Raw genomic sequence first — 24043 nt, 5'->3', positions numbered from 1 at the left:
CTCAGACTGAATTCTTATTTAAGACTGGCCAATGGCCTCAAGTAAATCTATCAAACAAGCTAGCCTCAGTTGAAGCATCAAAATGTTATTATAACCTTAGAGTCTGAATGTATCTCTGTTGATAATATTACTATGCAGATCTACAATATACTTCATAATTTTGACAAAGGCGAGTTATAGAACATGTCACTGTCAAGACTCATTTATGTTTAAATGGCAAAAGAATAATATTAGTACAAAACAACTAAAATTTAAGTATGGCATACAATACACACTGCGAAGTCCTACATAGCTTCATCGAGTCACCTCGACAGATCTTTGCTTAGACGAAGTACCTGTCCAAAACTCACCTGAAATGTAAATCAGCACTTGATCGCTTCCCTTTCTACTATTTCAAGGGATAGCATCAGGTACTTGCTTTATAAAATTGACATTTAGTAAAATAAGTATACAATTCCTTTTTTGACATGAATTGTGATTTATTCAATCTCCAAACAAGTTCATACACTTTCAATAATGATGTTAACAAAATTTAATAAAAACATTTTGAAAGAAATATTGATACGAACTTTATGAGGAAAAGGTATGTACATATTGTACACTGTGATTACCTGGATGAAGCGAGTAATATATTCATCTTTCATGTAGATAATTAAATGATAAAATATGCATGTGAAATTACATCCTACTAAGAACGAAAATAAAAAGAGGCATAAAAAACAATTCGGTTTATATAAAACAAACAGCTGCCCACAGGAAGCTGTGTTCTCTGCAATAAAAAGTTACTATACGTTCAACTCACGGCTTGGACTTTCACCAGCTTTTCAAATATGCCTGGATAACACCCCATTAGATAGCTCCCTTAAAAAATAGGGATGGAAATATCATAAGTTATGATGTCTGATCACATATGGCCTACAGATGTATTAATTTGCTAACCAAAAGCAATTAAGAACATCCCTACTTTACTTGCATATAATATTATCCAAAGTATTTGGAAAGCATCATATATTTATCCCTAGCATTTTGACATCTTGGCTAACCTCACTGATGTTGGGTACATTTATTCTAAATGTCGGTATCATATTTTCTATTAATGGACTCCAAGTTTCTGACCGACTAAGGAAACTGGATACTGTGCAATCAAACATTTAATTTCACTTTTCTGCTGAAACTTTTTTCCTTAAATACCTCTGAATAAAAAAAAAAAATCATTACCAATAGTGAAAGTGGTTACCTTTTAATCTCTATAACATGCTGGAGAATGAAACATTTACATTAAAACCTCATTTATCCAAAGACATCATTGGCAACGAAAATGGCTCAGATAAATAAAGATAAGTCCAGATTTTTGAACCTGTATTGTAAATACCATATGCATGTAAGTGAATTTGTTTGGGGACTTGGCAATGGTTTTGAATGTACCCAGAAATTTGGATAAATGATTCCTGAAGATTAAGGCTTGACTGTATGTAATTCTATTATAGTCCAAAATAATCCAGACTAATGGCACTTATTGGTCCAGTAATACTTACATTAGTTACATTTTCAGAATTTAAATCACGAAATAAATTACAATGAAACAAATAGTTTTTTTCCTTTTTTGCGACTATTGTGGAATGATTTAATCATACATGTATGGAAGGCTGCTGTAACAGTTTCTCTGAATGAAAGGGTAATAAAAAAATATGTCTGGTAAATGTATAATAAATAGCAAAGTCTATGAAAAGTTTATTTTTTTCAGCGAAGAAAACCTATTACAACAATTTAAGACTCCATCCTATAAGATCAATGCAGAAACACCCTAAAAAAGCCTCTAATAATCTATGACTGATACTTGTAACAATCTTATGTTGTGACAGCAAATTCTAACTTTTACCAACCTATTTTAGTAAAGCCCAAGGTAATACTGGAAACAACAACAAAATAATAGTAATAATAATAACAATAATAACTTTTGTTGCAGAATATTGTCTTTGATAACACACTGATGCATCTGTAGTATTCCATCTTTGGAAATATTATTACCAAGAAGTTTTCAAGATTAGAAATTAGGCCTGGATTCAACAGTTTTGGAAAATATGATCAATTCAGTAACATTTTTTTAAAATAGTAATTTAAAAAAAAATGACAATTCTGCATGACTATGAAATTTTATTTCCCAACGGGACCATGGCTCCATTATTGGCTAATTTCGGATTAAGGAAAGGCCACTATGGACCAATTTGAAAGGAGTCCTAAGTATTATTCCATATGATACCTTTAGTACACATCATGTCAGAAATTTACACAAGTATTATTTGTATCTGTAAAGGTGTCTAGTGTCCCTAAATATTTAGTAGTATATTTAAATTATGTAACACATTCCATATATTATTTGCTCATCTTTATGATTAAATGACAAAAGAGCTGATTGCTGGCTTTTTTAAAAAATTAAACAGATGAAGAATGAAAACAATAAATTTTCTTAATCTACTGGATTTCTCATTAGGATTTCAAAAACTTTAGTCCAGAATTCCAAAACCGAAAAACATTCGAGTCTGTTCAAAATTGTGAAGTTCTAATATTAAGATTACAAAAAGTTATTCACTCATCAAATTTTATTAAAATTAAGAAAAAAATTATGTGCTCAAAAGAAAAAACTTGCAACGGGTACAGATTATGATCAAATTAAGTGTCAATGACCTTGAACACTTTTATGAGCTAGCAAGGACGAGTATGCAATCAAAGTGTAACTAGACTTGCCCTTCCAACCCATGGCTGACAGTTCTGTATAAAACTGACCTTAACAATAAGCTTGGTTCTTCCCCACCCAAAAAGGTTATGTGGTATGATATAACTTGTGCATGTACAGACATGTATTTCATACAATGTTATGCAAACACTGCAGATACAAAAGACATGGTTTAATTTTCATACATATTAACTTAATTTAGCACAGCTTTCTATCAAAATGAACTTGTATGCTGTAATAGGAGCAAATTCTCATTTACAGACTGTTTTCAGCGATGTCCCATTTCCAAAAACTTCAATGGTCAACAACAAATGCTTCTGTTTCATACTTATTTTTTAACTCTTTATATCAGAAAGAAAGAAAAAAATCCAGTTTTTGGGATCTTACAAGATTAGTTTACACAGCTATGAAATATCATTTAAATGTCTTACTCCTTGCTGTAAATCTAAAGCTGCCATTAGATAAAAAAAGTTTTTCAGGTCAGCCATCCATCCATTTTTCACTGCCGACCATACCACTTTTTTTTCCCCCCAGGGTAAAAAAAAAAACAATTACCTACCCAAATTTTAAAACCAGTGAAATGGAAAAACACATTTTTGAATCATGTAAAAAACCACATAGTATGGTTTCTGGTCTATATCCAATAATAACTAAATACTGGGAGAAATAGTAAGCTTCTTAATGAACATGATGTTCCTCATGAAATCATCTAAATCTTGACTGATCACAACATTCTGAAAATCTGGTATTCCTTTTTTATTTTTATATGGTCAGGATAATCTATGGTTGGAAGAAGAAAAAAAGACATCGATTGGTCAGAAACCTGAGAAAGGAAGCTATTTTTCTTTTAGGTTTACTATGATGGTATCTAAGGTAGACTCCTCTTTAAAAGATATCTCTTTAATTCCTAACCTATCTTTCACCATTCATTTACTTGATATTTGCAGCTTTAAGTCTGGAGAAAAAGAAGTGTCATTTTAATTTCATTCCGGTACCATATGATGGAATCTATGTCTCAATGTTCTCTATCTCCATTTATACTGATATAACATAAAGATAACAAGGTTGTTATTAAAATCTGACATAATCCTACTAAAAGTGCTTAAGGATTATAAATGATTTGATTCCCTTACAAACACATGGAATACAATTTTGAATGAGAAGTACTCAGAAAATTCGTAATAATAATGCCTGGTTGAACAAGGCTGTTAAATCTCTCTTTTGTACACCTATCATTCTCAAAAAAGAAATCAGTTGCCCATTTTTAGCGTTTATTTTTAACAAGACTAACAAATAAATCATTCTTTTCAGTTAAAATGACAGTTCCAGCAATATACTTCGACAGTAATGTCCACCTAGTTCTAATTCTAAAACTTTAGACTTCATGCATATCTCTAGTGGAGGCAGTAAGCTTTGCTTTGTAACCTAAACCTATCCAACATTTTAACATCTGCAGAATGTTCAACTTCATATATATTTTAACTAAGAAAGAGAATAGTTTTATTAATATTTTTCTTCTAACCTGCTTATGAGATAACAGAGTTATTGTTTTGAGTCATTCATAAATCAAGTCATGTACATGTAGAAACTATAATTATTTCAGTATTCTTTATTAAGTGCCAAGTTTTTATAAAACAATACATTAAGTAAATAGTACATAATGTACAGTAAAACCTGTCCAAATGGTTATTTGTGTTCAGCAGCCATCTGGTCACAATGTCCATTCTACTCTCCTCTCCACATATTTCCTATATAAATGTATTTTATCTACCAGTCACATGCCTTCAATGTCCAGTGGTCAGGTGCTTCCTAATCAAACAATGGTTTCACCCTGCCTTAAACAGTCACTGAATCATATCAGCAGTCACTGCTTTATGCTGGCAAATTAAATACTTCCTTAGTTTGACGATCAAGGCAATGCTTAGATACAAACAAATGATATGAATCAATGCTGAAGTTATTCATATCTCGATTGTACTTAATGTACTCTAGTCACGCTGTCAAACTCAAAGGTGTCAACATGGCTTTGAAAGAATGGCACATTTTATCCTTACAGGAGAGGATCAAAGCTATTCATTTGCTGAATGGTAGAAAAGTAGTTCGATATCGCAGCAGAAATGAAAATCACCTTTTGTGCCAAGCATTTTCATCTATTTGCCTATCAACTAAAGCTATCCCTGAAGAGTTACATTCCTTTTCATTAAGGCCAGGAGTCATTCAATATTTAAAAAGTGTTTGTAAAGGCAGATGAAGTTTTGGTGCATGGGTCATGACAAACACCTATGTACAGAGGTCACCTGAGTACAATGGCCAGTTTTCCCTTTTCCCATGAGTGACTGCTATTGACAGGTTTGACTGTACATATTATTTAAAGACAATGTAAAATAACTTCTATCAACATGTTTTTTTATTATTATAAATAGCACTGTTAAACTGACACAAAACTACAAAAAAGAACTGAGAAAAGTCCTGCAGCTTCTAGGCCATTGCTTTGGAATAGTTTGCTTCTAAATGTGTGTTTGTGTGTGTGATCTGGATTTTTAACGTAGCTTTAACAATTTTTCAGTCACATCGCTACGATGTCTGCAGTGTGACAGTTTACAGTGATGTCTAGCACTGAAGCATCACGCCGCAGACATGTAGCATGATGTCCCACCCAGTCACATTATTCTGACACCAGGCCAACCAGTCCTAACACTAATCTCTTAATACTGAGCACCAAGTGAGGCAGCTGTTAGTACCATTTTTGTAAGTCTTTGGTATGACTCAGCCAGGGATCAAAACCATGACCTACTGCATCAGAGGCAGATGCTCTAACCACTAGGCCACCGGAGTGGTCTACTTCTAAATGTGAAGGAATTTTTATATAAAAAAAATCATTAAATACTGTTTATCAAAGAATATGAAACTGGCTACATGATATATCTATATGATTAAAAAGTAAAAAAATTTCCCTATCCGTCCGGTTTCTTCCATTTTCTGTTTTCTTAAACTAAAAATATTTTAGTTATTTTTTTCTTTTCCCTCTCCTATAATTTCTCTTTAATTAGTAAAAAGAAGGCCAATTTAAAAAAATGTGTTTCCTATTGCACTGGTTTTATAATTAGGGTAGGCAGGTCAATTTTGTTCAAAAACATTTTTAATGTGACCTTTTTGTAAATTTATTTTTTTTCCATGGAAGGAAAAAGTCCTTGGTGGGATGACCAGAAACACATTTAACCTGATAAGACAATAATAAGAATTATGCTGCTGGTTGTTTAGCCGCAAGAAAACATGAAACGTGTCTCGTCATGTTGTGTTGACTTCATTTCATCCCTGATTACCTGGTTTAAAGAAGAAAAAAACGGATTATTACTTCCCTAATGCTATGTCCTGCAAAGGGAGGGAAGGAATTTATACGTTGATGCGTTCATCTTCTGTTTTTTTTCACCAAATTTGGGTCCAAACTCTGGTTAAACGAGACTAATAACATTTGCGTTTTGCCACTGAAAATTCATTGAGTTCATAATGCAAAGAAATAAAATGTAATCCAAATTTAAAATGCTAGCATTTCGTAGATTTACTGTAAGTCGACGAAATTTCGGATTACCAAAAACGCCAAAAAATCTGGTTAATTTTCGTAACTTACCATCCCTCGTCGTGCCCATCAACTCATCCAACATGGCACGAATTTGATCATGAGCCGACATTGTAGTACCTAATGATATTTCATTCGAAGTAAATGTTTAAATTTTCAAAAAGAAACGCAAACTAAGCTGTGCCACATCCACCAAAATGGCTTTCACCGTATGCGTAGAGCAGTCTGGTATACCGTTGCATTCGCTCAGTGGATTAAGGTTTTGACTATGCCGATACTAGTGTCTTGGTAGTATTTATCTAGTGCTGTGCTCGATACATCCGGCTTTTCGTTTCATAACGAAATTATGCTGATTTATTGGGATAATTCTCATAATGAAAGTAAAAGTCAGAATATAAAATGTTAAACGTCGACATCTTGGATGTGAGGGCCTATCTTTAGGACTAATTATGGTTAGGGTTGCCATTGACAGAACTCACGAATACCGGACTCTCCTTTTCACATACGCAAAAGTGATTACGTTAAGGAGATAGAATTGCCGAACACCAGACTGTATGGTATAAAACCGGACAAATGGTCACAATACTACTACTACTACTACTACTAATAACTATAATAATAATTAATAATACAAAAGTAATAACTTTTTTGTATAAGTGTTACTTATTTAGGTGACTATAATCTTCCATATAGCTAAGGAACACACAAGTATTTAAAAAAAAACAAAAAAAACATCACTAAAGCAAAATACCTTGGGCCACTAAACCTCAACGAACTATGCAAATTTCTTCTCCTAAAACTTGTCTAAACACATACTTATGCTTCTACTCAGTTAGTATAAAGGGTGACTGCAGATCTCGGCCCATAACATACATAGCTCATTCGCCAGTCAGGCCATAACAAAGTCTGTCCATTAGAGAGATTCGGTCCATACACATTTAATTAAGGAATCATGACTGTCATGTCAGTTTCAGCAAACAATGTCGGTTTCGATCAAAAGTTTGTAGTTTTATGGGCGATTCATACCTTTGATCATGTATGGTTTTGTATCACTTGTTGTTTTTGAACAATAAATATTTGTTATAAACATGTATTATACTAATTAGTTAATCAATTTGTTTTTTACCCTTCCCGTGTGTGGATAGTATATTATGGTTTGTTTTTTGCTCCTCACCTATATGTTGATAGAAATTGTGGTTAGTATTTATCCTCCCCGTGTGTGGATAGTATATTTTGGTTTTGTGGTTAGTATATTAGGGGTTTGGTTTTTCTTTCTCCTTCTCGTGTGTGGATGGCACAGTTGGGTTTTTGATAGTATATTTTGGGTTTGTTTTTCTCCTTCACATATGTGGATAGTATATTTTGGTTTGTTTTAGCTCCTTCCTTTGTGGATAGTAGATATTGGGTTTTTGATAGTACAATTTTGGGGTTTGTTTATTTTCTTCCCGTGTGTATGGAGAGTAGATAATATGTGAAGTGAGTGTAGGGGATGTTTTCCTTACGTCCGTGCTTGACAAATATAAAGTCAAAGCGTTCGTCGTTCGAGCCATTCAGCATTAAATAAACGAATATGGCGATAGAGTTATTTAACAAGTTGAAGGACAGTTGGTACAGAGTGGTCCTTTGTGAAGTGGGGGCTGAACCAACTAAAGAAAGCAGAAGAACTAATAAGAAAAATGATGGAAGAAGAAGTGAAGAAGATAAAAGGCAGGTGGTCTAAGGAAAGAAAGGAAAGAGAAAACAGAAAGAAAAAGAGGAGTTTGACAGACTAAATGAAAACTAATGAAGGTGCAGAAGAAATTTAGATTGATGAGCCATCCTAACTGGATGCCAGAGAAAGAGAAAAAGAAGAAGAAAGGAATGATTGAAAAACTCGGTAAGTATCATGCAGTCATTTTAATCATCGGCCATAAATTTGAAAATAATAATGCGACCCAATTTCCTGGTCCTGAGACAATCAGACTTGAGTCAGTTTCTTGTAAGAAACAATAACATTAGTCACATCAAGGTGCGAGAGCACTCCCGTCTTTGACCACAAACCGCAATAGCACGATAAGGACCCAGCCGTGTTAGGTGCAGCAGCCTCGTTTTCTTTATGCTTACTAAAATGATGACAAAGATTTGAAAGAGAGTACTGGGTGACAGTCCTACTCAAGGACCCCAAAGGTGGCAGGGTCCAGTTTCGTAAATTGGCCCCTGGCAAATTTCTTAACTTAAGGCTATGGTGTGACTTTTTCAGCTATTATTGTTTACTGTTTATAGATATGGATATATTTGTGGACTAGGTGTTTTGGGCTTGTGTTGTTCTTGAAATTGATGTCAGGCATGTACACCTTCCATAGTTGCTCTGCAGTATGTTGATAGTGAAATACCAATAGTTGGCTAGGAAGAAGAGCTAGCCTCCCATAGCAGTAGACACGTGGGTTCAAGGCAAGCCGAGTATCTCAAAAACGGCTTGGATGACAACTATTCTGAATTGCATCAAACTATTTAGTAGACAATGGTTTTCAAAATTTTCATCCAGGGAAAGGGCTTGCGTTTGCACTGTGAGCACTACATGCTGTCAAAAATGGTATTTGGATGTGAAAAATGCAGGTATAAAATAGGGGTTGGGGTGCATAAACCTCTTCTGCTATGAACTGCCATTGACTTCTCTGGTCAAGTGAATACTATTCTTATGCTTTGTTTTAATATAGGTATCTAAAAATATGGACCTTTTTGACCTCACTTGTGTATTTGATTTTTTATGATTTTTTATACTAGGTCGCTGATTGCGGCATTAAATTTGTACATAAAAACTGGACCCTGCCCCCAAAGCGCAGTTGTTCATGGCGTTCTAGCTATAGCCTCAGCAGCAGAGAGGGTGAACAGACAAATGGTCGAAAAACGTCCAAATGTCAAAAATAAGCCTTCCTACAAATGATCGAAAAAAAGAAAAGCGTCGACAGATTTTAAAAAAGCGTCGACACTTTCTGAGAAAATCTCTCCGGAATTTGTCTAATTAATATTACTCCATTGTCGTCGGTGATTTTTTTCTAGTTTATTATGTACCTGTTTTACGCAATTACGTCTTCGCGAGGTCCCACCCTCTCTGATGTTGTTAATTTATCCAAATATTTTATCAAGTCCAATACGATATCTTGTTCGAGGATCGTGCAAATTTATTGTTATAAATCCATGCGGAGTAGCTTGCGCTCGTGAAAAGAAGTTTTTTAATTTAATTATATCCATGTCACCGCTGCACCAAGTTTGATGAATATTTCTCATCGTGTGTGTATCAACTCCATTAAATACAACTAAAATATTACAGTTATCTCTGATCACTTTTGGTATTTGTGTGTATCGTTGAGTAACATAAATGACATCAGTGTTTTTATGTCTACCTCGAGAAAAAAATCCTAGCTGGGTTTGTTTGTTTATCTAGCATCACATCGTCGTATACAACCAAATTATTAATAAATCCGTCTATGGAATCAACTGATGGTGCTTCATCAATATCGGTTATAAACTGGATAACATCGTCATCCAGTAATTGCGCGTTTTCATTAAAATCCTTGAGCACATCATAACATCGTTGATCATCAACTCACGGGGCTACCAAATACAATTTATCCCACTTTAACCATCTCATTATAAGATTAAGTAACAACTGTGTCGTTCCACTTCCAGATGGTCCTATTATTATCATTCTGATGGAATTCGGAACGCAGGATGATGCTTGACAGGTTCTCGTTTTCTTATCGCTGAGAAATCAATTATATCCATGCTGTATAAAATATATATGGATTTATATTGTGTGAAGTGCAGGACGCGTACCCCAACGGATACACTAACAACTATTACCACAAAAAATAATAGATCAGCGCTTACGGGTAAGTGTACGCGGTGTGGTACAAAGAAATTCAAATTTATCTCCACGCAGTCAGGTGAAAAACCAAAACCAAAACCAAGGCCAAGGTCAAAGCCAAGGTCAAGTAAAAAAAAAGCAACACGGGGGTGATATTGCAGCAAAATTAGGAAAATTACCGGGAACTCCGTGGGCCAAATACCCAGGAGAAAAACATCTACCAGGATATAATTATTGCAGTCCTGGTACTCGACTCGATATCAGGCTTGATAATCAGGATCAACCAAAACCAGGCGAGGAACCAATAAACGCTATTGATAAAGCATGTCATGCTCATGATGTTGCGTACAAAAGCAATGATCTACAACATAGGCATATTGCAGATGTGAAATTAATTCATGCGCTAAATTCTATAAAAAATAAAAATATCAAAGAAAAATTCGCTAATTGGTTAGTAAGATCTGCAATAAAAGGTAAATTAGCGCTAGGGGCTGGTAATATATAAATGGAATCGATTTATTATTCTCCAAGAGCATACTGGAAAGGTAAAGCAGCAATTAGTAAACTTGCTGATGCAGCAGCGGTTAAACATTCTACTGCTAAAGCGTGGTTATCCAAACAGGCAATATGGCAAATTTACCTACCACCACCTAAGCAAATTCACTTTGCACATTTCGATGTTAGTGTTCCTAATGAAGTTCATCAAGCTGATATTCTGTTTTTACCACATGATACTGTACGTAGAAAAACATACAAGTACGCGTTAACTGTTGTTGATGTTGCAAGTAGATATAAAGATGCAGAACCGCTATCAACGAAAACAGCATCTGAAGCAGCCGATGCGTTTAAACGAATTTATCAACGAGGTGGTCTGCGATGGCCACAGCTGCTACAGGTTGATCCTGGCAAGGAATTTCTTGGTCCAGTATCATCGCTGATGAAACAACATAATACCAAAATACGACGAGGACATACTGCAATTCATCGTGATCAGGCAATTGTTGAACGATTTAATAGAACACTCGCTGAGCGGTTATTTGGATATCAATACGCGAAGGAATTTATTCAGGATACGAGATCTCGTGAATGGGTTGCAAGATTACCAAGTGTGATAGCAGCGTTAAATAATGAGATCACTCGAATAACCAACATGAAACCTATTAGCGCAATTACAAAAAAAATATACCTACACAACGACGTGATCTTTTAGCACAGCCAGTATTAGGTAATATCACTGTCAGGTATTTATACGAGCCCGGTGAACTTGAAGGCGGTAAAAAAGAGCGACTGATCCTATTTGGAGTGTTACCACACACAAGATACCCACCGTAACAAGATCGTCAGGTAGACCCGCAATCTACAGGCTGGATTCAACTGCTCCTTAACGTGGATTTGTACGTGAACAATTACAAGTAATTCCCGAGGATACACAATTACCACCGCGATCACTTAACTAGCACCCCGACGTCGATTACATTCAAGACAGGTCAACATGATATTTTCTCGTGTATGACCAAGATTGTTATTTTTTCTGTCTACGGTAAATTGTCTTGGATCATTTTTCAGATACCGCCATAACATTATACAATTACAACTTGCACATGATTATTCTGTTGTTGTTTCAACGTGCTGATATATTCAACGTCGAGATCAAATTCTCGATTATTTTTTTTTATCAGATTATTTATAACCAGCTATTTTTTTCTTATTATATCATTGTCAATATCATCTCTAATCACTGACGAGTCCATGACGATTCGTCTCAGTTGAGATATTTTTCTAACTCGAGACACTGCAAGATAAACTAAGTTCGACCATTCGACGTGATCATCGGTGAGCCAAACAACTGTATCAGAGATAGTTAATCCCTGAGATGAATGAATCGTCATTGCGTATCCAAGCGTCCACGGGGATTTATCAGCACGTAGAGCATCTTCAACAACATCAACATCAACTGCGACAATATCATTCAGCACAAGATTCTGTTTCCTTGACTCGGTCTGTCATGGTATATCAACGTCAATATTTTGTCGTCGTGTATCTGCTGGTCGATAACATAACGGAACTGGCAATGTTGGATATTTTTCTTTATGCAACTGAAACAACTCTCGTTGAAGTGTATCACGAACTATCTTTCTAATTGCAACTATTAAATCGGTTGGTCGCCATGTTTGTAGAAAGTCGTTCATGGATGTTTCTGAAATTATTCCACGCATTACTTCACACTGAATTTTATTCGGTTGTAGTCTGATTAATTTTTTAAACTGTTTCAACGTTGCATCAAGTGCTCTATGATCATCTTTCTTCGTAATAATCGACAAAGTTCTTTAGCCATCCATGTGGAGATGGTCCAACAAACGGTGGTGGTTGACCATGATCGCCGCACATTATTACAGCAGTATTTCTTGTTAACAACCAATCTAGAAATGTTTTTAATGTTTCCAACGGCACAGTGCATATTTCATCCCAAATGATGATCCTTGGAATGTATTTCTCGCCCATCCTTAAAGAAGTCCATGTATCATCCTTCCATCGGAAGAAGCTGTGATAAGTACATGATTGTACTCCTCGTTGTTTCATTTCTCGCGCGAGTCTGTGTGTTGGTGTCAGCACGATCGTATCTGATTTCTGAAATAATTCGATCGCTCGAGTGGTTTTACCAGAGCCACCCAGTCCGTTTATGTATATCGATTTATATCTTGCTATTGGATCATATACCGTGTCACGGAATGGTGTAAATGTTATTCATTAAATACATGTACTCGGGTTTCGTTCTTTTCTCTGTACAACGATACCCGAGGGTGATTATATATATGGTCTATTGTATTTCGAAATCATGAGTACGATTCGTCCTATGCCACACGTGCAAGGTGCTTTCGATACGGCAAAACGAAAAGTCTAAACGTATAAATACTTTACTGTATGTAAAGGGTCTTTACAATACTAATGGTTTCGTCAGCAAGCGGCCTGCTTAAAGGATTCGCACAACTCCAGCTGTAGGGGTAGGTAATGTTTCGGTCTTAAGTGATAACTAGTGTATTACCATATTTACCTTTGCATGTTTGTTATATAGCTTTCTTTATACAGCATAATGCGTGCATTTTTTTATTCTTGTTGCAACGTAGTACAGGATTCATATTGGTAATGTAAAGCTACATTTTTTAAAGAATTGTTTACTATAGTCTTATCGAGCAGGGGAGGTTTACTTTTGAACCTGTCACTTTGTAATTGCCATAATAATATAATCTTTATAACTTACTATGTATGACGTCCTTACGTTATTATGTCTGTATCAAGTTTAGTACACTGTATCTGGTATATTTTCAGCTGTCTGAGGGTAGGAATATCCGGGGTGCTCGGTGTTTGTTTGAGGGTAGGAATATCCGGGGTGCCCGGTGTTTGTCTGAGGGTAGGAATATCCGGGGTGTCCGGTGTTGTCTGAAGGTAGGAATATCCGGGGTGTCCGGTGTTGTCTGAAGGTAGGAATATCCGGGGCGTCCGGTGTTGTCTGAAGGTAGGAATATCCGGGGTGTCCGGTGTTGTCTGAGGGTAGGAATATCCGGGGTGTCCGGTGTTGTCTGAGAGTAGAAACGTCCGTTTGTCCGGAGCGTTTAAGGTGCCGGAGTGTCTAATGTCTAGTGTCCGGAGTGTCTAATGTCAAGAGTTACTAAGGTGATCCAGCTGTAGAGTCGTCAAAGGACCAGCGTGTCCGGAGGGTCTAATATTTGGAGTGTCAGGAGGGTCTAATGGTCCGAGTGATCATAGTATTCCGAGGGTCCGGAGTCTGTGGCAGTTGTGAAATTGATTCGTAGAAGCTGTGGAGCGGATATGGTGCACGGGTAACGGAGTGTATCTCCATACGTGTATTTTATTAGCTGTAGGCTAATTTTGGGTTAGTAATACCCAGTGTATCATTCAGGACTGGACAGATAGATGGTATATCCGTTCTTGTGTTTAGCAACATAATTTCGCTACCTGAGCGAATACATTTTTACTATGAGTAAAAAGCTTACATCGTTTACTATTTGAGTGAACTATATTCATCTTTCCATTATTGAATCATTTGTGAATCATTTATCCTGTGTTTTTTTTGTGTTACTGAACTAATTTATTCGTATTTTTATTTCCATCTTTGAATCTGTGCGTTTTATGTTAAATAAATCCAATATTTGGATTATAAATACGCACACATCTTCATAATCTACTGCTCATATAAATCACCACATTAAACCATATATATATATATATATATGTGTGTGTGTGTGGTCAAAACGTGTTCTGTTGTCAATCCGAAATATCCCACCCGGTTATCTTGTTACATACCGATGGTAAAAACGAAGTTGTCGATGATATATCTGATCGTTGATTTTTATAATAATCATCTTTGATCGTAACATCTGCTGATTCTGAATAATCAAGTATATTTTCTTTCTTTATTCTCCATGAACCCCGCGGTGCATCATCGTCCGTAAAATCATCCAACAACGTTGCATATTTCTTATCAATATAGAATGAATCCGTTGCAACCCTAACTGCGGTATCAGTAAATGTATTTATCATAGATAGCAAGTGTATGCTCACGTAGACCAACATCGATGATCTTAAATGCGTATACTGAGGCGATTCATACAGCTTACAATCGTACCTAATCGTGTTTCATTTGATAAATAAACATCTTCGCGGTTTATAAATATATTTCTCGCTGCTGCATCAGCAACTATAAAATCGTATTCTGTATCATCCAGTATTAATCGTGCATGACGTTGTTTATGATCATATGCTCCACCCTGAGTAAATTTTCCTATTATTTTTCTTCCAAGATCCTTTGTTGTTTTATCGCTATTATTGAGTTTAATCTCGAGGATTCTAGGAGCTTCTTTGATATCATCCTTGAAAGCATCAGGACATTTTTCTCTAAATTCTTTAATGACCTCATCGAGACTGATATTTTCCCTCGGTGGTAACCAAACCTCGGTTTGTTTCTTATGATATAATTGCCTCACTAACCACCAACGATACCAATATCGCACAATCGAGCATATATCGTAATAAAACTATTGGTGCCCAGCGTTTTTCTGAGAAATGTCTACCGAACCAAACATAACATATCGTATGAAGATCCATAGCAAACTCGAATGATTCAACACAAGCAAATCCAGTTAGGTCAAAATCCGGCAATGGTCCATTTATCGATACTCGCGTCGTTTCATGTGTTGGATGACCGAACTTTGCAAAATATTTAGAACAATCTCCGTATCCGAGAAAACTTCCTGGATAACACGCAGCCATATCAACAGATATCATATCGTTGTAATTATATTTGATATTCCACAATCCGCCGTGGCCATACTCGACACAACTTGATTGTATATCCGAAAGAAATTCATTTCGGGTTGGTTTCCACGAATTTTTTTCTCTAGCAACATGAGCTGCAACAGATGGAACAGTAAAACAGTTGCTGAGCAACTCATCAATATTTTCTGAATATTTTTGAGCAAGATTTTTCATTTCTTCATGAAGGGATTCTTTACGATATATTTGACCGTTGGGTCGCACAAATTGATCATATTTTTCATCATCTGAGCTCTTAAATAACCACACTGACACAGGATCATTTTTACTTATTTTGTTAATAAAATCAAACATGTTATCATCATAAAATTCAACAGTTCGATTTCGTGGAAACACTGTTACTGCGCTAGTCCACGCGTGTGCGTTATGATTAATAATTTCGATCAAAGTTCCTTTTGATTTATATTTTTATTCATACAAAATCTCTCCTGTTATCGTCGCTACGGTTATTGGGAATTTTAATCTTTTTCCTAACTCAGTGACATCTTTGATAGACGCTCCGGTATCTTTAACTGTTTCGCCCCACTCAGTATTTTGTCTTTTTTCTGTTAAACCGTTTCCATGGGCCGCGTTTGTAAAATGTTATATTACTCGTTCAGCTACAGTTTATTTTTGAAAATTTCATCGGCGCCAGTTTATCAACGCTAGGTTTTTCATTTATCACATAGATTCCATAGATAACAGCGGTCACAGGATACGCTCGCTCATAATACGGTTTGTCAATACCGGTCAATAGACCTGGTTTGGAATTTCTACTTAGTATGACAGTTTTTTTATTACCGTGGACGGGATCATATTTGTCACGGATAATCCAGTTATCTGTTTCTGCAAGTATGACAAATTTTATTCTGAAGAGATAACTTCTATCATCGAGCTGTTTAATAATAGCTGCTGCTCTTTCGTCATTCATCGTAGCATCGATGATACCATCGACACGTTTGGCCTTGACTTTGTCATTGCGAATAATCTTGAACGTTGACCAGACATGAGATGCACCATCTGCGTAAAATTCTTTCTTGGCGTCGTGAATTTTATTGATCAAACCTTTATTTTTCCGATCAACCAAATCTCGTATCGGCACGTCAGGAGATATCCAGTCGAGGTTGAATTTACTTGTTTTCCAAGGCTTGATTCGGGATAATCTCTCAAACTCATCCATATTATATTTCAGACAAGTATTTAAATAAAAAGTATTATATATACAATGTCTCAATGCAAATGGTTGATGATCGGATTATTAACTCGTTGTAATAAACCCTGCAGGAAGGAATCCTGAGGACAACACATGCAAAACGTTCACCGTGGAAGCTTAGGACCAATACCATGTCTGCGATGTGGTGCTGGAGTACGAGAAAAGGCACAGTTGTGTGCGTGTTGTGGTGGTAAACGATACAGAGAACTTAAAAGATATTATGATAAAAAAATAACGACCCTGACAGAGTCAATGACAACGCTATAAAATCCGTGGAGGATTACCTAAGTTTTCAGACAAATTATGATTTAAACAAATGATATTATTGTATAATGGAGCAAAATAAATTTGTCCCACATCCTAGAATAACAAACTACGAATCAAATATTAATGGTATGATCAGAAAGTGCCAGAAAAAAGTACCAGTTGGTTATATTAATAATCATGGTTTTCTATTGTTTACTGCTGGGAAGAAACCTTATCTCTGTCTTCGATTTGTGTATGAATGTCACAAGGGGTTGATCAAAGGCAGTCTTGTGTTCGATCATATTGACGGGAATCCTCAAAATAATAATTTTTCCAATCTTCAAGCTGTCACCCAGAGCGAGAATAATACACGTGGTAATACTGGGAAATGTAAAACAACCGGAAATAGGGCGGTAAAATCTACAAACACAGAAACTGGCGAAGAGATTATATTTCAATCAATGAATTTAGCTGCGAAATATTTTAATATTAATCCGCCTTCAGTACAATTTGTCGCGAAAAATATAACCAAATCCACTTTTTCCAGTAAATATAAACCAATAATCACCTTCCAATATTGTTAATGAGATAAACTATCATCACTGTCAAGTAATTACCTTAAATTGTATTTATTAACTATTTTTTAATTATTTATCCTTTTATGTCAGAAAGCCTCACTTTTATACTACTTATTTTTTGACTCGTGCGAAAGCGAGATAATTCTCTCTCTATATATATTTATCCGTAGATTTCTGATTTGTATGGTCGTAATTAATCAATTAACCATCTACGTCGTAATTAATATCAATAATTATACTCGTAGAAAGATATTTATGGGTTTTAGCTTACAAAATAGAAGAATAAATTTTACATCGCACAATATAGTGGAGTTATTTTTGGATCTGTTACGAGAAATCGAGGCAGAACACGCAGTTTATATATTTACAATCTGTTTAGAAACCGCTGTTATAATATATAAATATAGAAACCGATCTGTAGGTAAAAACGTTTGATAATGCAGTGGTAGTATGTACATATAACGTACATAACGTATCGGACCGTAATACTCGAGGTCTGGCAATCGAATCCCCATGGCTGACAATTTTCGGTGGTTACGCATATTTGCGATTTTTATAATTAATTGGGGGGGGGGGGCTCCGCCTGAAGCCTCGAAACTCAACAGAAAAAAAGACACCCACCTACCACATCACTGGTGGTATATACATGTTTTGTATCACCCACGGGCTGATTATTGGGGGGTGGGTGTCAAAATCTGTTGAACGTAGAGAAAGCCCCCCGTATATTTTGTGCCCTCCATTGTAAATATTCCATGTCATTCATTCATTGTAAATACTTCAATTCATTCATTTATTATATATAATATAAATACTACGTGTTGTATTGTCATTCATTCATTGTATATATTATAAATACTACGTGTTGTACTGTCATTTATTCATTGTATATATTCCATGTCATTCATTCATTGTATATATTCCATGTCATTCATTGTAAATATTTCATGTCATTCATTCATTGTATATCTTGTGCTGTCCTTTAATTAATTATGTTTGTACTGTCCTTGTAAATACTATATGTTGTGCTGTCTTCACCAAACTCACCCTCTTGGGCCTCTAGACCGTTGTTTGACGGGTTAGGGGCTCTCATAGGGGATAGTGTTTCGTGTGCCCGTTGAACTTGGTAGAATGCGGTGGCAAGCTACTAATTCTGGGTTGTACTGTCCTTGTAAATAAGATGATACTATATGTTGTGCTGTCGCTGAAACATCCTCCTGAACTCGGTAGAACACTCGACTAGGGGTTCACATGAGGATATATTTTTTTCTTTTAAATATATATATATACTAAATAATGAACTATGAAAATATCAGTGATGTAATTGTTGCTATTAAAAAATTAGAAAAAGACAGTATTAATATATCTGATGAACTGAATCCTGAAAAGATTATTTCTGATTTTGAAATCTTACAAGAACGTAAAAATGGTGGTGGTTTTACACTGTCGTCTGAATACAAGTTCATAAAACGAATTCAGGCGGCAATGTTCCGGTCACTAGCTGCAGTAAAAGATGATCAGGTCAAGGAATTCGTTCCTCTCTCTGCCGCAGTAGAAAAAATTAGATCGGAGTTATCCCACGAATACGAGGCAAAGAAAACGATTAGTACTCGTATAAGACAATTAAAAAAATTATGTCAGCGAATAACTTCGTTGGTGAAACGACCGAACACGTGTAATATTTTATTTATTCAGAAATATTTTATCAGAAATATTTTATTTATTCTGAAATATTTTATTTTATCAGAAATATTTTATTTTTCATAAAATCTGATCGATTTGTATCATTTTGAGTACCAACCACCATATCAGAATTAACAAAGTGATTGATTTGCATGATTTTGAGTACCAACCACCATATCAGGATTAACAAACTGATTGATTTGCATGATTCTGAGTACCAACCACCATATCAATTTAAGATATTTCTGCTAAAAAAATATTTCAGAATAATAATAAAATATTTCTGCTAAAATAAAAATATTTCTGAATAATAATAAAATATTTTTTTTGTAGTATTTTTACAAAACTGATTTTGTTAATTTTGAGTACCCATTTACTAGTCAAAATTAACAAACTGATCGATTTACACGATTTTGAGTACCCATTTACTAGTCAAAATTAACAAACTGATCGATTTATACGATTTTGAGTACCAATCACCATATCAATTTAAGATATTTCTGATAAAATAAAAAATATTTCTGATACATAAATTCAAAATAATATATTTTTTGTGGTATTTTTTGCAGAGCTGATCGATTTGCATGCTTTTGAGTACCAATCACCATATCAATTAAAGAATAATAAGACTTTTTGTAGCATTTTTGCAAAACTGATCGATTTGCATGATTTTGAGTACCTAAATACTCATCAGAATTAACAAACTGATTGATTTACACGATTTTGAGTACCTAAATGCACATCAGAATTAACTGATCGATTTACGATTTTGAGTACCAATCACTATATCAATTTCTGATAAAATAAAATATTTCTGATAAAATAAAATATTTCTAATAAAATAAAATATTTCTGAAAAATCTACGATAAAAGTCTTACGACAATCTTACGATCTTACATACAGATTGAAAATCAATTCCTCCCCACGCAGGTCAATTAATCGTTCTATGTGGTCTGTGAGTTTGAAATTTATTCGTGACAAATACTGATTGTGTGTGCGTAGATAAACAGGATTGGTTGGCTCAGGGGGAACTTGTGGTGTAAACGTGTATAAAATGTATCCTTGTTGAGACTGATTTGATTTTCCGAGATCTATTTGATAGCTACCATCGATCATATCACAAACTAGATTAACCGCGATTGTCGATGTTATATTAACGATTCCCGGAGATACATGTCTACCGCCTCCGTGTAGATCATTATTATATCTAAGAATAAACTCCGGTGGAGTTATTTTTCTCCATGCGTCGATTATTATTAATGGATCGTTTTCGTTGATAAGATCCTTGAGTGATTTTGTCAAGTCGTCGGTGGCAAATCCTGGTAGTATAAAATTTAAAAAATCCGCTTCATTTATCTTATAATGATCAAGATAAGTTTGTTTGGTACTTTTACCCGTCTTAAGCGGAAGAATACTTTCATTTATAACATCAATAAAATATCGATTAACGTATTTAAAGTCTAATATAATTTGATTCAGATGTTGTATTGTTTCAATAATTTTCCTTTTCAGATCGTTATTAGGATACTCCAGGATATAATTTTTAAACAACTGTGTTAATGTTGTTGATGTATTTTTAAACTCGGCCTTAATGTCGTCGGATATAATCCTGACATATTTTTCACCAACAGTTGTGGCTGAAGCTGTCACATCAACAATAACAAAATGAGGAAATATTGGTGTAATAAGTTTTCCACCAGCAGCAGCAACAGAATCTCTCCATGCTGGATACTGACGAGAAAATCGATACCCTGGAACCGTTATAAGTTTTGCTTCGTCCGTGAGAAATTCAATTAATTTTGGTTCTTGTGTCCATGATATTCTGGCGGAATATCAGGCCAACCTAGTACGGATCTTATCGTGGACTGATAAATGTCAACGGCATAATCAGGAGAATGTATCTAAACCGCAGAAGATAGCGTCGGCTCATGAACGTTAATTGATATTTTTGATTCTTTTCCGGTTATTGATTTTATTCTACGCGCAAATTCTTCATTGATTTGTTCGATCTCATAACTACCAGTTGGTATTCCAACAACAACCTAGTCAGGTGTTCCATCCGGTTTATTCTTATTAGCAAATACAAGCGAATTATTTGCTTGTGTACCATTAAATGATTTCGATCTGATATTTGGCCAACTATGGTATACTCGTAATTGTGCTAACGCAATTTCATTTGCGCGAATCGCAGCTGGAAAATTGATGCTAAATTCAGGATTAATCGAGCTTACCGAGATCATCGTGGTCTTGTGCGGGGTTGTGTTCGTCACGATCTGCTTGAGTAATTCCGTCATTATTAATACTCGTACCTATAACAGCACTGTTATATATTTTAATCATCTCTGAAAACTCGAAATCAGATATAATTCCATCACTGAGACTCGCTGATAAGAACGAAGATAACTTCGAGTATGCGACCGTCGATGTATGTAATTTTATCATGTAATTGGATAATTTTTCATTCGTGCAAGTACATATTTTTTTGCAATGATATTGAGCACACCTGCAATCGTTGTTGTAGCTGAAATACAAATAGTTACAGCTACTGGTGCCATCATTGTCATTGTTGATAATATCACACCGGTTCCAGCAACAACAGCGGATACTGAATAAACGATTACGTCAACGATAACTAGTCGTCGTAGATATTTCTTTACTTTTACCGTGCATTGTTCGACTCGATCTTTCAACGCTGCCTGCCATTCACGCGCTTGATTGTACCTATAATGTTGCGATGCAACGTCGACTGAGGTACTCATTATATTTTATGCAGTAACCAATTGAGGTGTTTTAGCTACAAATTCTAGATACCACAAGTAAGATGCTGCGGTGAATTTCTTATCAGCTGCTTCCAAAATAAAAATTTCTTCGTTTCCGCTATTTAATATAACAGATACAACCCCGGAAAACAGTTGAATGACGCCATGGATACGTTGTAAATATTTCAAATTTTGCAGCACTGAACACAGACAACCTGTACACGTCAGTGACTGTTGCGGTATATTTGATAGTTTTATTTTGCTGCGACCAGGTTGTGAATCCCGATGATACAGTGTATACGATATTTGTAATATGTCCGGGAGTTATTCCGGCTGAAATTTTAATCAAACTGGTTTTATTAATGATCTCAGGAATCCCCGCTACGATGTCTTGCTGTGTTTGTTTGATCGTGTCGATGTTCGTCTTGATATCAACGAGTTTTATGTCAACGGTGTGGGAGCGCCGAAGAATTCTTCTGCGGTTTTTTGATGGTTTCTGCGAAATCTTGCTAAAGCGCCCACGTGAACGTCATACTCGGCCCGCAACGTGGATAATTTACCATCTACGGTGTTGTAGTTGACGTCGACGTAATTTTTTGTTGCTGCGTCTTCGTCGGATGTTGGATCTCTTAAACTACTATCCTATTCCCGTTCATGCTGAGTTCTCCCGTCATTGTGTCGCCGGTATTTTTCACGCGATTAGCAACACTTGCTGATTTCTGATGGTTGTAAACAATATACTTGAATCCCTGATTCTGCCGCTCTCAGTAAACACAGGGATATTATCCGTGACCGCACCGAGTACTCGTCGAATTATATCATTCCATTTGATATTGCTGGTTTTTAGTTTACCATATCGATCCTGAAAAATAACAGCCTCATCTGGGTCAACTCCAGCAAGATTCATGATATCAGCAAGGTCATCCTTAGTCGCGTAATTCGACAGATCAACGTCGTCGGACTTTTTCTTAACATGTGAAGAAGATCTTCTTCCGTAAATATCAACCATTATATAAGATCTAAGATCTAAGATCTGTTTAAAACGAATCGGTTGCTTGTATAATCATGCACGGCTTTATGTGGTGGTTTGGATGATTTTGATAATAGCGTTAAGTACATTAATTACTTCACGGCCGCATATTGGCGGATCTGTCATTGTTTGTGTGGGTAGCGTTGAATACCAAACTTGCGCGTGAAGTGGTGCAACATACTTGATAAACTCACGCAGTGGAGCTAACCCGTATGAATCAAAATAAACGATTCCACGTGGATCAACCGCGTATTATACCCAGTGAGTACCGGGTCCTGAATTCGAGTCAAGATTAATAATACCTGTTTCGAATTCATTCGGTTGTTTCGGTAATTGATCTCGCATAAAAACACCTGAAGTTTTTTATTCTTAGTTTTTTATCAGCATCAAGTAAATCAAAATTTGATGCTGGAGAATCTAACGAAGTGATCCTGGAAGCCTCAGACCTTTTCCCCAACGAGATCCCGGTAATCTTAGGCCGCGTCCTTTTTTTGTACCCCTTTCCTGTTGCTTTCTTTAGAGCCATTCCAGCAGCGGTTCCAACAGCACCTTATGCGGTTGCTTTTGCTACGGCTGGAGCGGCAGCAGCTATTAAACGCTGGAATAGCCGCGAGAAGTGGAAAAATACCACCGGTTTTAATTGAGTCCTTAATCGCACCCGCAGAGAGATTAAGTTTGACGCATGTTTTTGATTGTTTAGCGTCGTTGAAATGTTTAAGTTGACGTTCTGATAATGATAGTTTATTTTGACCACCCGTGATCTGATCTCGCTTTAGTGATATTTTCATTCCGCAGTTTTTTGCTGAATTTGATTGAAGGTTTTTAATCCGACCAGGAGTCAGACTGACACTATCGTGATGATATGGTATTTTATGATAAATACTTGCCACGCTGCAAATAATGATTAAAGATTTTTCACTGGTGCATCAGCGACTCTCATTCGACCACTACCACCTTCAAGTAACATGGCTTTATCGCTGAGTATAACCGCGATTGCTCTACAATTAGCACCACCTGTATTTAACGTTGCTTTAAGATGTATATCAA

The 24043-nt window shown here is 35.7% G+C and overlaps 1 protein-coding gene across 4 annotated transcripts in view; it reads right to left on the bottom strand.

Annotated features, from left to right (window-relative positions):
• Window positions 1-6541, bottom strand: part of LOC149802840 (putative RNA-binding protein Luc7-like 1) — a 54216-nt gene extending 47675 nt beyond the window's left edge. Inside the window, exons 1-3 of one of the 4 annotated variants that reach the window (XM_089952294.1) lie at window positions 6363-6535; window positions 803-861; window positions 267-350 (exon numbers count right to left, since the gene is read on the bottom strand). Coding sequence is in view for 1 of the 4 variants with exons in the window: in XM_089952291.1 (XP_089808417.1) it covers window positions 6363-6423 (61 nt within the window). In the remaining 3 variants the exon portion in view is untranslated. Of the gene's footprint in view, window positions 1-266; window positions 351-802; window positions 862-6362 lie in introns of all 4 variants that reach the window. The other 3 variants (XM_089952293.1, XM_089952292.1, XM_089952291.1) reach the window with 3 other exon arrangements.
• Window positions 6542-24043: the final 17502 nt, after the last annotated feature.

This window comes from Sinohyriopsis cumingii, chromosome 3, assembly GCF_028554795.1.
Source record: "Sinohyriopsis cumingii isolate HCF-2022 chromosome 3, ASM2855479v2, whole genome shotgun sequence".
NCBI classification, from domain to species: domain Eukaryota; kingdom Metazoa; phylum Mollusca; class Bivalvia; order Unionida; family Unionidae; genus Sinohyriopsis; species Sinohyriopsis cumingii.
This window is presented reverse-complemented; position numbering and strand designations above follow the sequence as displayed.